Source organism: Aptenodytes patagonicus, chromosome 2 (genome assembly GCF_965638725.1).
Source record: "Aptenodytes patagonicus chromosome 2, bAptPat1.pri.cur, whole genome shotgun sequence".
NCBI lineage: Eukaryota > Metazoa > Chordata > Aves > Sphenisciformes > Spheniscidae > Aptenodytes > Aptenodytes patagonicus.
Genome location: NC_134950.1, coordinates 12,661,958 through 12,677,402, shown reverse-complemented (window position 1 = coordinate 12,677,402; position 15,445 = coordinate 12,661,958). Strand labels below are relative to the sequence as shown.

Here is a 15,445-nt window from a genome sequence, read left to right as displayed (position 1 = left end):
TTTTTCAGCACTTGAAGTGTAAAGGGGCCAAAAACCCCCAGTATTTTCATTGTGTAAAACTGCTTATTTAACAATACAACGATAAGAACAAACACCTTATCATACTCAACCTAAGTGGTTCAGTTAAAATGTTTCTTATTTACAGCATTTATACCTCTAGTGACTTTCAGGGACACACCATGCATGTATATGAATGTGATGAGTCGGGTGAGCAAAGTGAGTTCATGAACTACATTTGCCTGAGTCTGTGTGTACACACACCTGCGCTAGGGCTTGTTCAATGGAAATCACTTCCTTTTCAGTAAGGTGTTAATATTTCTGAAAGTCTGCACATCATTTTTGTAGGAAAATTTGACCATTATGTGCTGGAATGTTTAACCTATCTACCTTTTAAAGATAATTCTAGAAGGACAACTGTAGAATTATGTAGGAGAACTGCTGTTAATTGCTGTATGCTTTTATACCAGTCAGGATGACTGGACATTTAAATACTTTTACGTAAAGACTGAGTTGTAGTTCTGACTTATAGATGTTGTCTTTGTGTACTTTTTGGCCGTTTGACTAGCATGGCCAAGACTCATTTTTCATTTAATAGTAGCTGTAAATCACCTTTGCATAGAAGCTGCAGGGTTGTTACTCAATTACAAAGCTTTAAAATGCTAATTTGTTAATCTTTCTTTTTGTGTAATTGATGCTTGTGGAAACAACATGCCACTTGTATGCATTTTATTTTGCTTCTTGTGTAGGTTCAAAGCACAGGTGAAGGGGAAGCACAACGGTACTTTGATCATGCACTTACACTGAGAAACACAATACTGTTTTTGCGGCATAATAAAGACCTAGGGGCACAAGCTGTACAGCCTGATCAACCAAATAACGGTACTGTGAACACTTTTGAGGAAATCCTTCTAAGTTTGTTTACTTATCTGGCATGGACTCAGCTTTCTGATTAAGCTGCTATTTCAGAAAACAATCTGTATCCTAGTTGTTTAAAAATATTTTTAAGCCAAAACATCACTTTTTCAGCATCCTTTGAGCCTGCATTACTGGATTTGCCTGTTGAATGACAGATTTGGTTGCCAAGGCTTGGACTTAACATCCAAAGAAACAGATTAAAGGCATAATGGTCTTAAAGGTCTTTTCCAACCTAAATGATTCTATGATTCTATAATGATGGCAAGGCAAGCTCAACTTGCAGAAGAGATTGGTTTCAAATCACGTGCTTCTGAAAGCCACAATAAAAGAGTCATTATTTTTTCAGACAGAGTTGTTCTGTCAAAGAAAGATTTTTCAAGTCATGAAAGGGAGTGTATTCTTCTTCTAATGGGGGTAGATTTACTTACTTATTTATTTTAAAATCGTACCTAACTTCCTCAGTATCTCTGTTTATGCTTATTTCCGGGGATCACTTAGTTGGTGAGGAACAAGCTGTAGTGCTAAAATTATGTACAGATTTATTCAAATTCACCCCAATAATTTAAAGCTTAGTTGTGGAAAATACTGTATTTATGGCTTAGCAGGGGAGAATGGAAAATCTGAAATAATATTTTGGGTTGTATGTTCTATCTCAAGTGATAATTTAAGAATCTTACATTTTCAACATAGGGTTTCCCTTGGACCTCTTACGATGTGAGAGTTTGCTCGGCTTGGATCCAGCTACCTGCAGTAGAGTTCTCAACAAAAATTATACTTTGCTGGTTTCCATGGCACCACTCACCAATGAAATTCGACCTATTAGCAGCTGTACACCCCAGGTGAAAAAATACTGGGGGTTTTCCCCCTGGTATCTAGTAATATAATATCTTCTTAATAGCTTTGTTTTGGATACATCTGTTAGATGTCTCTTTTAAAAAGACTCAATTATTAGCATGTAGAATAGTATTGCAATTCATCTAAAAAAAAAAGTGTTTAGTGAGGAAAAATGTGAATACTTAGTAAATTGTTTAATTTATTAACAATTTATCTGTTCGTTTTGTTCTTGAATTTATATTCATAGAAAATACCTTACTATCACCTTTCTGTAGAGTCTTGCAATACCGGACTAAGTACCTAGAATATCATCAGTAGATATATATATCTGTGATATATAATATCACAGAACTCCTGTGCTGCAAAACTAGATTTATATTTCTTTAAGACTGTTGATTCTTAAATGATATCTGTATGTATAATGATTGCAGTATTAGGTTCTTTCTAATTTCTTGAATAATCCTTTCAGCATATTGGACCTGCGATACCAGAAGTCAGTTCAGTTTGGTTCAAACTGTATATTTACCATATAACTGGACAAGGACCACCCTCTCTGTTGCTCTCTAAAGGAACACGTCTTCGAAAACTTCCAGACATTTTTCAGGTAGCATATGCATGGATTTATTTTCCTTCCCTTATCCAAACGTTTCAAAGATATGCTGTACACTGTTCAGGGATAACAGTTGAAGTCAGGTATAATTCATTGTCGATGATGTACCTTTTCTAGAAGCAAGTTTTATGTAGAATCTTGGTTTGTTTTCTTTCTAGGTCCTGAAAAAGGAATCCTACTTATGTCTCTCTTGTCACAATGTGAATCCAGTGTATCTGACACCACCCCTTTCAATTTTAGTGTAAAATGTGGTACTGCAGTCATTGTGAATATAGGTTTGTAAGCCCATCCCTAGAGTGTGTTATAAAGATGTAGAAGAGCTATATCAAAGGATAGAGACATAGTATATTGTGCTCATTCTAGTATCGTATAAGGAAGGACACCTCTACATTCAACTTTTCCTGGTTTATAAGATGGCTAAGATGATCACTTCCAGTTTGTCCGCTGTAGAAATCTGTGATGGAGACTTTGAAATTCTAGGCTGTAATTCTCCGTGCAGTTTAAATGACAGAATAATTTAAGAAAAGTTGCACTATAGGTTGGACAAAAAGTCTTCCTAGCCTGGTAGCCTGTCTCTAGCAGTTGCTGGAAGTAGGAAGAATAAGCACAATATGTAATACTTCCTCTTAAGACCTTTCCAGCCTTCCCCATGTGCTGGTCTGGAACTTCCTGAGCTGTATGTGATTTTGTGTATATAAAGGTTGTGACTAGAATTCTTGTCTCTGCAGTGATCAGTTGCTCTTCCAAATTCCTTCCAGCCTAACTTACTAGCATCCATACAGTGCTTTGGCAAGGAGTCCCACAAAACAGTGCAGGTGATCAATTCATGCCTGGAAGGGTTCAGATGCTGCCTTCTCCCATTCTGTCTCTGAGATGCTAATAAGGACAAATGTGCCACAAAGGAGTACTGTTAGGTATTCTGTATACTAGGCAAACCTAGGTGGAAGTGGCCGTGGCAACTTCTAAACTTGCCTGAACCAAAGATCATTGTATCTTTGATTTGAAATGCTGCAGACGCTTAGCAGTGTTTGGGTCTTGCTGCTCACAATGGAGTTCGTAAAATAATATTGTTCAAATTTATAATTGCAGAGAGGCCTCTACAGTTTTCATCTCATCATTCTGAGTAGATTCGTGAGCTAAACGTATTAGAATGGTATGGAGACATTCAGAGAGGGATGTGCATTCTTCAGTGTACCTACATCAGCAGTTATCTCTGGCTCTAGGATTTGTAGATGTAGTTTCCATTCCTCAAACCTCTTTTGTGTGTCCCTTCCCTTTCTGATTTCAAAAATTTTGTAGATACTTCTATTTCTAAGACTTACTTTAAGATAACATAGGATTAAGTGAATCAAGGCTTCTAGCACAGAAGGCATGTTGTAAGGCCATTGGTTATGAGCTTGATTCAAACCTTAGTCTGTCATTAGCTTAAACTACCAGTAAATGTATGGATTGTGCACTTTTATTAGTGAAAAGCATTCAGTGTGGTGGCCTTGGAAAACTTCAATACTGTTTGAATCTCAGCGTGCTGATAGGTCAGGCTTTCTTGTACTAAATGATATCACATTCTGCACTATCACAAACTTACTGGAGCTTTTTCCTTCTGCATGCATATGTGAATGCTTCTTTCCTGCTACCATTCTGCAGCGTCATTTTCGTAAGGAACTGTCAAGACGTTTCTAGAAATCTTACGGAAATGCAGGGGAATTCAATCTTGAAAACAGAGAAACTAGGAAATTACTTCTTAGTCAGTGTTCTTGTCTTTCTGTCCCTCCCCCTTGGATAGGTATTTTGGGGATTGATACATCTTTTTTTCTCTGACGGTGTTAGTTTATCTAGCTTATATTTTGCTTTTAAATTTACGTGGGATTATTTTCATCTCCTGTTTGCTAGGAGGCTGCTGCGATGGCCACATAACTATGTGGAATTGGTGACAGACACCTCCTGTTCAAAATAGCATCTTAACTTTGAGGTTGGCAAAATTCTGTCTTTACCAGGAACATGAACATAAGTGATCCTTAGTACAAAGTATAACACTATAGAGTTGTAGTTACCTGTGGTAACTTCCTAACCGTAACAATATGCTAATGCCTAACTCACTTTATGTGCTTGGATAGTCCATTACTACTGTAAATATTCTTAATTTCTCTCTTCTAGGGTTATGATCGCTTACTAATAACATCTTGGGGTCACGACCCAGGAGTAGTTCCTACTTCAAATGTGCTCACAATGTTGAATGATGCTTTAACGCATTCTGCTGTTCTAATTCAGGTACAGAGTGCTCTGTATAAATGATGAAAACGTGCATAATTTTTTGAGTTAAGCTGTTACGTGGTAGAGGAGATTAACAATGTAGGAGAGCTACACTTTTGCCAAGAGCTGAAAAATATGTTTAACTTCTGTAGCCAGTGCTGCTATGATTCAGTGGTGGTTAAGACATGGGTTTTGAACTGTATGCATATTATTTATGCATTATTGTATTATGGGCAGACATAATACAGTTTTGCTAGCTAAAAATGAGATGTGGATCGATGAGAGTGGGGATGTAAGAAACTGGAATGAAAGTGAAGAGCCTACAAGCTTTTTAGACAGCAGTGGTATAAGGTAACTGTAAGTATGTAGTGATATTCAAGAAATGCACTTTTTCAGAGTGCTTGGTATTTAGCTCTTACACTAAACTGAGCAAAACATGCTCTTTATCACAAACAGCAGAAATAGAGTGGGTTTGTCTATTTGGGAAAAGTAAAATGTCTTCCTCTTCTGTTTCTTCAGTTCAGCTGAACTCTCAGATTAATCATTCAAATAAATAGATGTTTAATATTGTAAAAATCATAAAATTACACGTTCTCAGAGGCCCACTTGTGACAGCCTTGACTGCTCAAAAATGTTTTGTACTTAGGGGTGGAAACTCCATTTTGCTCCAGAAGTGCTCAGCAATTAGGAAATCCGTTTATAACCAGTAATTGGAGAGAAAAATTGCTCCTCTTCACTGAAGTTTAACTTAATTGTGTTTATTCAAATGCTTTTTAGGGGGAAGGGTGGGGTATCTTATTAATTACTTATTTCAGCTAAGCAAGAGCTTTAATGTATAAATATCTCAATCTGATTATTTGTTTCATCAACTTGACTGGTACTCCTTAAAAGGGAGCCCAAATAGGACTAAGCTAAGCTGATGAGTATATTTTTCTGTTCCTAATTTAATTTCTTGATGTTCAGGGGCATGGCATGCATGGAATGGGAGAAACAATGCACATACCTTTCCCATTTGATGAAGCTGAGCAGCAGGGAGGTAACTGACTGTCTTTAATGTAATTTCTACACCACCATATTTAACTTCTTGCACGTTACCTTGTGCAGTAAGGTTGCAATAATCCAAAATTTTCTTGGACTTATGAGTCAACTTAGATGAGAAAATTGAAAGAATATTTAAATGTTTGACAAGTCTGTTCTGAGCTTAGAGATATGGTCTTCTCCTTTCTATCTTCTGTGTCCTAATTAGAACGTGTTTTCTGGCCTCTCTTCTCTCCTAGCACAGATGTAAAGAAGTAACTTCCACAAACACCTCTGAATCTTTCTTTGTGCATACTTCCTTATTAACTAGCATATTTATTAACTGCATAAATAAATGATCCGTATATTCTATTCAGCATCTCCTAACTGTGAGGTGAGACCAAAACTGAACAAGCATATCTTAGTAGCACTAGGAACTATTATGGAGTTTTTTTCCCTAGGAAGAGCTTTGCTAGCAAAATCTCCTATTCCTTCAAAGTCTGCCTGGCTCAACTGATTTTGAAAGGCAGGAATTAACATGTTCTGAAATACTCCTTGATCTGTAGGACATAAGCTTTGGATAGTTGAGGCCATAGCCTTCCCAGCTGAGAGCTGTCATAAAAGTGAATTTACAGATACGAAATCTAAAATTATTTAAGCTGCTACTTAGAAAAATCTGGGTCAACTAGAAGTAAAGCTCACTTCCTAATCTAGTTTTTACTAGGTTCAAAATTAGCTACTTTTATATTTGCTCTCTCTGGGATGTCTGTTTTCTTCTGACTTGATGCTAGGTGAAAAATCTTGAAAGCAAAATCTCTGTTTGAGCATGAACAACTCAGTGTTGAAACTCCTTGTTACCCTCTAATACTGTATTCTAATTCTTCAGAATTTCAGATATGTGGAACGCGTATCTTGTATTGAATTTGCCATAAAAGACTGGCACTGAAAGAGCTGGACATCTGATTCCTAGCTGAACCTTACCGTTCCTGCTGTCTGTATGTGTCTGTGTATGAGAGAGAGATTCCTTCCGAGGAGGAAGAAACACACAATCTTCTGTTTGTGTGTTTCTTCCTCCTCAGCTCTCTTGCTGTCCTATAAAATACCAGTTAGTGCTTGGTGTGGGAAGGCTGTGATCACTTACGTGTTATCCCAGATCTACCAATGTGATCATTAACCTGGAGCATTGCAAGAGAGGAAAATCCAGATAAAAAACTTAGCCTGGCTTAGAGATGAACTGTATTATTATGGAGGAGGCTTCTAGTAACATAAGCTGGAATATGTGTTGTTTTCTACTAGACTTCTCTCGTGTGAACATGGGCATTCATACGGCTTTAAAAATACTGAGAAACAAAATAGACTTGCAGCATTTTTGTGGCTATGTCACTATGTTGAATCCTACAAGTCGGCATGCTAATAGAAAGCTGAGCGATGCTTCTGATGGAAGAGGTTAGTTACCAATAATTGTCTTTTTTGGCTGTGTTCCCTTAATTTTGTATACAATCACTTCAGCAAAGTTGAACAAAGGATTACAATTCTTTGATTTGGAACTCTACAAAATACTGTCCAACACAGATAGGAACCCTTCTTTAGTGTAAATCTATTGGCAGTAGGCTTCTAACTCTTTTTTTGTGACTAGCTCAAAAATAGCAAATGCAGGCTGAAAATCACTGGACTAGAACAGTCAATAGAAGAAAAAAATATTTTCACAACATTAAAAGTAAATTGTGCCATTTTTATATGCCAGAACTTAATCTTTAAGTGTGAGGATCCCTAAGTGGCTCTCTAGTCCTAAACTGAGTCAGGCCCTGTGCTTCTCCGTATTCATTCCTCCAGTTTTATAGCTGTATGGTCTTTGAGCAAAACTTGTGTTGTGTTCCTTACATCAGGTGGTATCTAAACTTATATTTATTTAAATGTTTATGTAAGAATTACTTTACCTTTAGGAGAGGCTGAACTAGCATCAGGATCTGATGTAAATGGGAGCACAGAATCATTTGAGATGGTAATAGAAGAAACCTCAATGGATTCTGCAGTCAAGCAAAGCCTTGAAGGTAAAAACATGACAAATGGCTTGTACTAAACACTTACAATCTGAGATATCTTGTTTTTAAGGATCTGAACACATACTGTTTGATTATTGTCTGGGACGGTAAGTGCAACGCGAAGTGTTCTTCCTCCTTAAAATTCACACTCCCTTAAATCTTTGAGCAGTTCAGTAAATGAACTGTGTTTAAAAAGTATGAACTGTCCAATGGAGCCTGGTTTGAGAGAACTGGTTCTGGGTTGAATATTCTTGCTTTGTCTCTTCTTAAAATTTGGTTGTCTCTTGGTTTTCTTTCTGCAGTACCCACAACAGAACTGGAATGGGTTCCCCTGGAATTATGCTTTGGCATTCCACTCTTCAGCTCTGAGTTGAATCAGAAAGTCTGCAGAAAAATTGCCAGTCATGGATTATGCAGAAAAGAAAGGTGAGCTGTAACTTAACAGCTACAGGTTTAACAGGTTGTATGTGTTATGCCCAGAGCTTCTGCAAAAAATGATACCTACAACTCAATGACTATAGGAGCAGAACTGAGCTAAGTTTCATAGAGTACCTAATTCTAGTGTGTAAGGTGGATGCTTTTTTGCTCATAGATACCAGCTATGATGTACAATCTTAGTAGTCCCTAGTTGTGGTAAGATAAACATTAGGCTGTTTTTGTAGTTTCTGCAAGGTGAAAATTAATTCTTTGTAGTAAACTGTTGATGAACAGATCAGAGGGAAAAAAAAAAGTGAATTTAGGTGCCTTCCTATTCGTTTCCCCTTCCTAGCCTAGCACAGGCTTTCTATCCTCCTCCTAACCCCCCTGGCCCTGTTCTGGGGGCAGAGGGGAAGCTTACTGGTAATGCTTTGGTGTAAAATGCATTTAGCTCTTGTGGAAATTTTCTTTACTATTGGTATCTTATTTGCTAAGTTTAGTCATGGCTTATGATCAGTTTATCTTCTGCTTTTTACTGTAGCTTTTCTTTATGAAAGATTACTCTTTCAACAATGGGATTTTGGGGTTTGTGTTTTTGTTTCGGTTTTTTTTTAGTTTTTTTTCCTAGAGCCTGGTTCTGGAGGCCAAAAATAAGGCTGCTGGAAAACACGGCTTAAGGATTTTATTATAGTAGTTGACCTGCTTTTTAACAGTGTGTCACTAATCTGCTTCTTAAAAGTCATGTTACCAGACTGTCCTAGATAAGAATGAGACATGATAAAGTCTAATATATTAATATCTTATGTAAAATAGCATTTTTCAATTGCAGTAGTTTCACTTATATGGTGTAAATGATAGGGGAAAATAGCATTTAGCTGACTAGACTCAAGAGCAGATGAGATGAGTTGAGCACCTCTTCAGTGATGACAATATTACCAGGCTTTCTGTGTGAAAGCTTTTAACTTTGTCACGATGTTAGGTGCTACTAGAGTTAATTATGAGCAAGTTACTAAGGTGTTACTTTACTAGTAAAGCTTTGTGCACCTTGGACATAGCTTTTCTCTTTTGTTTTTGACAGCCTTCAAAAACTCTTACATTCCAGTAGAAAGCTGTCTCTTCAGGTCCTTAATTTTGTTCATTCATTCCAGGTAAGGAGCAATAATCCAGATGTAAATCATTCTTTATGGTCTGTCATCCCTTTTTGCCCTCCTACTTGCCATTCTCGGGTGTATGGACACACACAGCGTTTGTTTTATTTGCTTTTTCTTTAAATGGTAACTGTATTAAGAGCACTATCAACCTCAAATTCTACTGGTATCAAAAAGTGAGTACTTCCATCTCCCTTTTCTAGCCTTATTTAATACTTGTCTCAACTTCTGTGGTTGCATCTTGTGTGTAATTAGTTTCATTGGTTTTTATGGGACTTGCACAGCAAAATTGTTCTTCACTCCTCCTGTTATAACACAGTCTACTCTGCTGGTTACTTGGTTGCTTCTTAGATATGTTAGGGAGGTTTACTACAAACCATGGACATGCTAATCTTTTGAGATTTTTATCTGCATCTCAAGTCAACTGTGTTCCCTTAGAAAAAAATAAAATACATTAACATGCATTTCATACCAGTATACTTCTTGCACTTGTCTGAAGATCCTCTAGAACTTGGTGTTGAATGAGTATAAATATGTAAAACTGTGTACTCTGGGAGGATTTTTTAAGAGCATAGGTAGAGAATAGGGTCTTGTGTAGCAAGCAAGGAGGAATGCCAGGTCCGCAGCCTGCTGTAAGTTTGCATGGAAGTGTATGCCAGCAAGGCATGTCCACATGTAACATGGAATCTGCTTAGCTGCTTATATCTTATGGTACTTTTCTCTAAAATTCTATCTTTTCAGTAAGGTAAGGAACTTGCAGGTTACTTAACCAGGTAGTGTTACGGATGGTGTGACCCTGAAACTGCTTTCTCATGAGAACGCTGGAGATTCCCAGTAGGTTTGAAGCCTTGAAACCATCTGTCAAACAGTTTCAAGTGATTCCTGTCCTAATCTCTTAGATGTTATCTCTGAGATACACTGTTCTTGATGATGATCTGTGTAGAGAGGAAAAAAAGAAGGTGCTGAAGTGATTTTTAAGCTGAGAAAACCAAACTTCTGGGAAATAAAACTACTCAAAATATGGTCAAGTCAGTGCCTCCAAATATATGTATGGCTCTTAGCACTGTATGGGATAAATAGCATTACGATAGCTGTCCTGAAGATTTTATAGCATTACATTAATTTTGCTAGGTCTTTCCTTCAATTTTAAGCCTCAGGCTTCCCTGAGGTTTTCTTGGAAGCCAAGTAATGCATGCACAGGTGCAGCTGAGGCAACTGTATGCTTATTTCATGCTTCCCTTTGTTTATTCTGTTTTTTACTTCCATAATGATCTGGTATTTATTGGATTAAAGTAACACACTTCAGAAACACTAAGTGTATTTGCAGATTAGATTAGACTGTCATATTCTACCTGTTAAATCCTTCATTGTTTGTCTTGTTTTTAAGACAGTATTTTTTCTTCCTTTTGCTTTTAGGAAGGTATTTCAGCACTGGATCAGCTCCATGATGCTGGTTCTTCAAGTTCACTTTTGCAGCCTATTTCTGCAGATATGGGTGTTCCACTTCCTGCCAAGAATCTCATGTTCAAAGAAGGTGTATTATCTGAATGGAACGGATGGTCCCCGTCCTCGGTTTTTTTCAACCACACCTAAGGAGCAGGTCAAATAGGGATTCTCATGCATTGATCACTAAATGCCTTTCTTCTATTATGGTTAATTCCTAGTGCCAACCACTAAGAAGTGTACCGCTGCTGCAGCATAACCCATGTAAAAGTAGTGTTACAAAAATGTGTTGTGTTGCAGTATTGGGGAAATGCTTAAACCGTCTAGAACTTGTTACTCATTACTGCATATCTTGCTGCAACAGAGAGCTTTTTAGCTGTCAGCACTATTTTTATCTTGAGACAATCTTTCTTTTATAACTAAACATGCCCTTTCTAGGCTTTCTGATGATTGTTAAATTTCTATGCTGTCACCACAAGATTGCAATAGTAGTTTTCTATGTTCGTTACTCAGACATAAATTCTGTTTAGTTTTGTACTGTATTACTGAAAAATCTTTCTGTATAAAGGTAAGAGATTTAACACTTCCTCTGAAAGCTCAGTGATACCTTCTGTTAAAGTATCATGGTGATATGGGGCATTAAGAATTGTTGAATTCTGTAGGTCAGCTTAACACCGGGGCCTTGAGAAATCAGTACAATGGGAAAAGACTTGATGCTTACAGGAGGCTGAGTTAGTGCAAACTCAAAGGCCTGCTGATGACTTAAGGCCACTTTGAAGGTGAGTGGTACATTTTCATCTCTGGCAGAATTCGATGGAGGTGTGGAGTTATAGAAGGGCTGAAGCGGTTGGCTCTGTTCATGGGGTTCTTCATGATAATGGATTCATCTTGCTCTTTGTATGAAACCAGGAGTGTCTGAGGCTTGATCACACTGGGAGTTAGTCCCTCGTTGTTTGAAGCTGGTGATGATTGCTGTAGGAAAACTCCTGATGTCATAAATTGAGTTTAAGGTAGATAACTAGATCTGTGCTGTTGGTTAATGTTTTTGAAAGAACAGAGCTCTTGATTTTTCACATGACAGTCATTAGCAAACGAAGATAACAGCAGAGGTTGTGTAGGCAGAGAGTTCTCTGAATCTGTTTTCCTTGAACCATTAGCTCTTGATTATGACAAACATTAACAGTGAGCTGTTTCATCTAAATCATGATCTGGCTCTATTTGTAGGGGATGATTTTATGTAGCATGATTTCACTTTGTCTATATTGGGCATTAACAACTTTTTGCCAGCTTAAAAAAGTGTGTCCCATTTAGCACACGAGGAGAACAAGAGGTGTAAAAAGTTAGGACTCAACGCAGCTGTCTAAAGTACTCTGCCAACTCTCTTCTTTACTGGAACTGCCTTGTTTTAAATAGTCATAATTAAAAATGAGACTTAACCATCCTGTCATTACTAGCCTACAGTATATAATGGACCAAGAATCTGTGGCATTGATGATGCTGGACAACAGCAAGGAAAAAAATGGCAACATTTGGGTTTGTATCCTGTTCTGTATGGTTGTAAGAAAAAACATGACAGAAGTTTGAAAAGGATAAACATACCACGATAGGATAATGCAGTGACTTCAGTTACAACTGTGAAAATTGCGTTCTTTTTTCTTTGCTTTATATACATTCCTAAAGTGTAAGTGTAGGACTTGTGCTCTAAGAAACTGGAAGTCTGTAGTACTTCAGTTTGCTCAGTGCTGCTTTCTTACATCTGTTTTGTTCTTGTATTTTACCAACAGCAGCTGAGCTTAGTATTCTGCATATATTGCAGAGCTAGATTATCTATATAAAGTTGATCGTTTACACTACAGTGACTTTTGTACTGGACGTGCATACTCTCCATAGTGGGTTTTTTAAGTTGCCTTATTTCCCTCAAAAGAAATTAAAGAGGAATTGGGTGTCAATCTGCTAGAAATGGCAGGGGAAACATTTGCTGTGAGAATTATGTGGAGATTAAGCCAATATCCAGCACTGTAGAGGAACTAAGCAGTAGGTGATGGCTTACACTTTCAGCACTATAGATGTTACTTTAAGTGCTACAGTGAGCTGTAGTAGATGAGCTAGTTTGACGTATTGTATCGAATTTTGCCATGCACTGTCTATACTAGTATGTAAAGTGATGATAGTGCAAGTTGTATGGAAGTTTGAAAATGGATGAAAATTTCTTGTTCTCACTGCGTATTCTTCAGTGTTACTAAGTGAAGGATACCCTTTGTTAATAGGTTGTCTACAGTAAAGTTTCTAAATAAAAGTAGTCAGCTCTTCAGGGTTGTTTAATACCCATAAATCTTACAGTTAATGTTGAGAATTCCGGATATGTTGCAGTTTTTTAGAACTCAAGCCACTCTAATTTAGGTGCTTCAACACTAGTTTAGGAAGCTTAAATGTTCAAGTCTGCATATCTGAAGTTTACTGAATAGGTTGCAACCAAAGAAGTCCATAAAATACCTGAAACTCAACTACAGCCCCAGTGCTTGGGATGCTCCAGAGGCTTTACTCAAAGTATGTGACTTTTGTTTTAAATATGGTGTAAAAAAATAAGATCTCAAAGATCTTCATACCAAAAGAATCTATTTTATATTGTATTGCAAATAAAGACAAACTAAATCAATTTCTTTTCTTCAGGTAGTTTTATTGACAGTGGGGAAAATCACATGCATTACACATTGTAAAGCTGTTTTAAGTTTCTGTCTTCAGCAAGATTTTTCACCTGCAGAAGAGAGGTTGGCTTTGTGCTCTGGCACAACCCAAGTAGTATTCAGTCTAGGTGGATATACCTGAACATGTTCGGGAGCCAACTAGAAAGTGTGCTATGTTTGTTTTCAGGTTTTTTGATCATGACTTATGATTTCACAGTTCTTTTTTTTTTTTTCTCTTCCATCATTGTTCTCAAATTTTTCTTTCTTGTTCAGTGTTCCAAATGGTTTGTATTTTGAAGGTTTTAAAGTATGACTGTAACTGAATACAGTTGCACTCTTCTAGTGTGACATTGTTAATATTATACATTGACTTGTACAAAGTCTGTGTTCGATTAAATTATTGGCACATGTAACAAATGTTTACAAATAAACTGTGGTGTAGGTCAAACCATGTGTAGAATCCTTCACATGCAGTAGTTCTCTTGGGCACAGCACTAAAATGTCACTCTCTCACTGTAGTGCTCATGACTACCCAATGTTGTCAAAGTATCTTTTTCCTGTATGCATGCAATTCTGCAGAAATGCCATTTTATCAATGGAAACCCCTTATCTTATTGTAGTCTTCTCCATAGCATGTGCTTAACATCTAAGAAGAAGGGAAAGTAGAAGAGGATGATGTATACTCTGTCTCCTCTTTCAGCCACAATCTAAACCTGTAGTGTTTGATATAGGATGTTTGAAGGCACTTGTGCATGTGGTGTCTTATCTGTTTTCTTTGACTAGAGACATTTTTGACAGGGAACTTGGAAGAAATGAGACCAAAATTGTCATTTGTTTCTTTAAAGTAATCCAGGCCCAGGATTCATCTTAGCAGTATAACTGCAGAGAGTTTGACTGTTTGGTTACAATATAAAGAAGAAATAGAGACCTAGATGGTGAAAGAAACCTAATAACCTCCTCCTTGGGTTTAAACCTTTCTTTAGACTATCTCAGATTTTCTTGAGAATGTATATGTAACTACCTTTTTTCTTTTTTTTTTTCTTTTGCTTCCCCTTGACCCCAAGTCCTTTTGTTCCACGTGAATACTCTAAATGCATGCCTTTAGCTTTGTCATCATGATAGAGCTCAAGGCTCCTTTTGGATTACGGATGAAATGTATCCGGTTTTATTGTTCAGCACTTAAAGCTAATGTTAATGCTCCCCCCCGCCCCCTCCATCCCCTGGAACAAAGCCAAGCTTCTTAATGCTTCTTGAAGAAGACTGTGGGTGAGTTTGGTAATCAAGATCACTTGCTTAGGAACTACTCGGTACAAGATGCCTTTTGGAAATGGGCCTTCTGGTGAGCTGGGACTGGGCAGGCTTTAGGAATTGAGCTGGGCTCAGAGACAAAGTAATTCTGGGGCTGCAGTAAAGTATGCAGCTCAGGGTTCCATCACTGTCTTCAGTAACGCATGCTTTAGGGTTGCAGGTAGCTCCTTGTATCGTTGATTCTTTTGTTAGGTGATTCTGCGCAGTTTCACAAAAGTGAATCAAAAGTATCACTATGGGAATAGGATGATGGAGGCATTAGTTTGACAGCTTTAATGAATACTGATGTTGGATTCCTGCAAATCAATGGAGACCTAATTTGTTTAATCATTGTCTCTTCACATTATGGATCTATGTCCTGTATCTCTAGGCTCCCCCGCTCCCTCCTTTGCTTTCCCCTCCACCCTCCCAACCACTCAAAGAAAACTATTGTTCCAAGTCCAAGCAGAACTGTGATAGAACCTCAAAATAGGTGCACAGGTGACCCATGTTTTCTCCTAATATCTTTCTGTACCACAGCAGTATATTTTCTTACAATTGCTTATTTGTTGGGGTTTTTTCGCCTGCAAAGGATAGAAGGAAAAGCTTTTTTTGCAGTTAAGACAGTCAAGTACTGGAGCAGCCTGCCCAGAGGAGGTGTGCAGCCTCTATCCGTGGAGGTTTTCAAAAACAGACTGGATAAAGCCCTGACCAACTCTATCTGATCTCATTGTTCTTAGCAGGAGGTTGGACTACAGACATCTCCGTTATTCTATGCTCCTGGTTATGAAATACATT

At 37.6% G+C, this 15,445-nt stretch overlaps 1 protein-coding gene across 1 annotated transcript in view; it reads left to right on the top strand.

Annotated features, from left to right (window-relative positions):
* Nucleotides 1-13,332, top strand: part of FAM91A1 (family with sequence similarity 91 member A1) — a 28,703-nt gene extending 15,371 nt beyond the window's left edge. Inside the window, exons 15-24 of the mRNA XM_076329137.1 lie at nucleotides 747-879; nucleotides 1,606-1,754; nucleotides 2,219-2,353; nucleotides 4,514-4,627; nucleotides 5,573-5,645; nucleotides 6,923-7,072; nucleotides 7,570-7,677; nucleotides 7,971-8,094; nucleotides 9,164-9,233; nucleotides 10,650-13,332. Coding sequence (XP_076185252.1) covers nucleotides 747-879; nucleotides 1,606-1,754; nucleotides 2,219-2,353; nucleotides 4,514-4,627; nucleotides 5,573-5,645; nucleotides 6,923-7,072; nucleotides 7,570-7,677; nucleotides 7,971-8,094; nucleotides 9,164-9,233; nucleotides 10,650-10,826 — 1,233 coding nt within the window. The 3' untranslated portion in view covers nucleotides 10,827-13,332. The remainder of the gene's footprint in view (nucleotides 1-746; nucleotides 880-1,605; nucleotides 1,755-2,218; nucleotides 2,354-4,513; nucleotides 4,628-5,572; nucleotides 5,646-6,922; nucleotides 7,073-7,569; nucleotides 7,678-7,970; nucleotides 8,095-9,163; nucleotides 9,234-10,649) is intronic.
* Nucleotides 13,333-15,445: the final 2,113 nt, after the last annotated feature.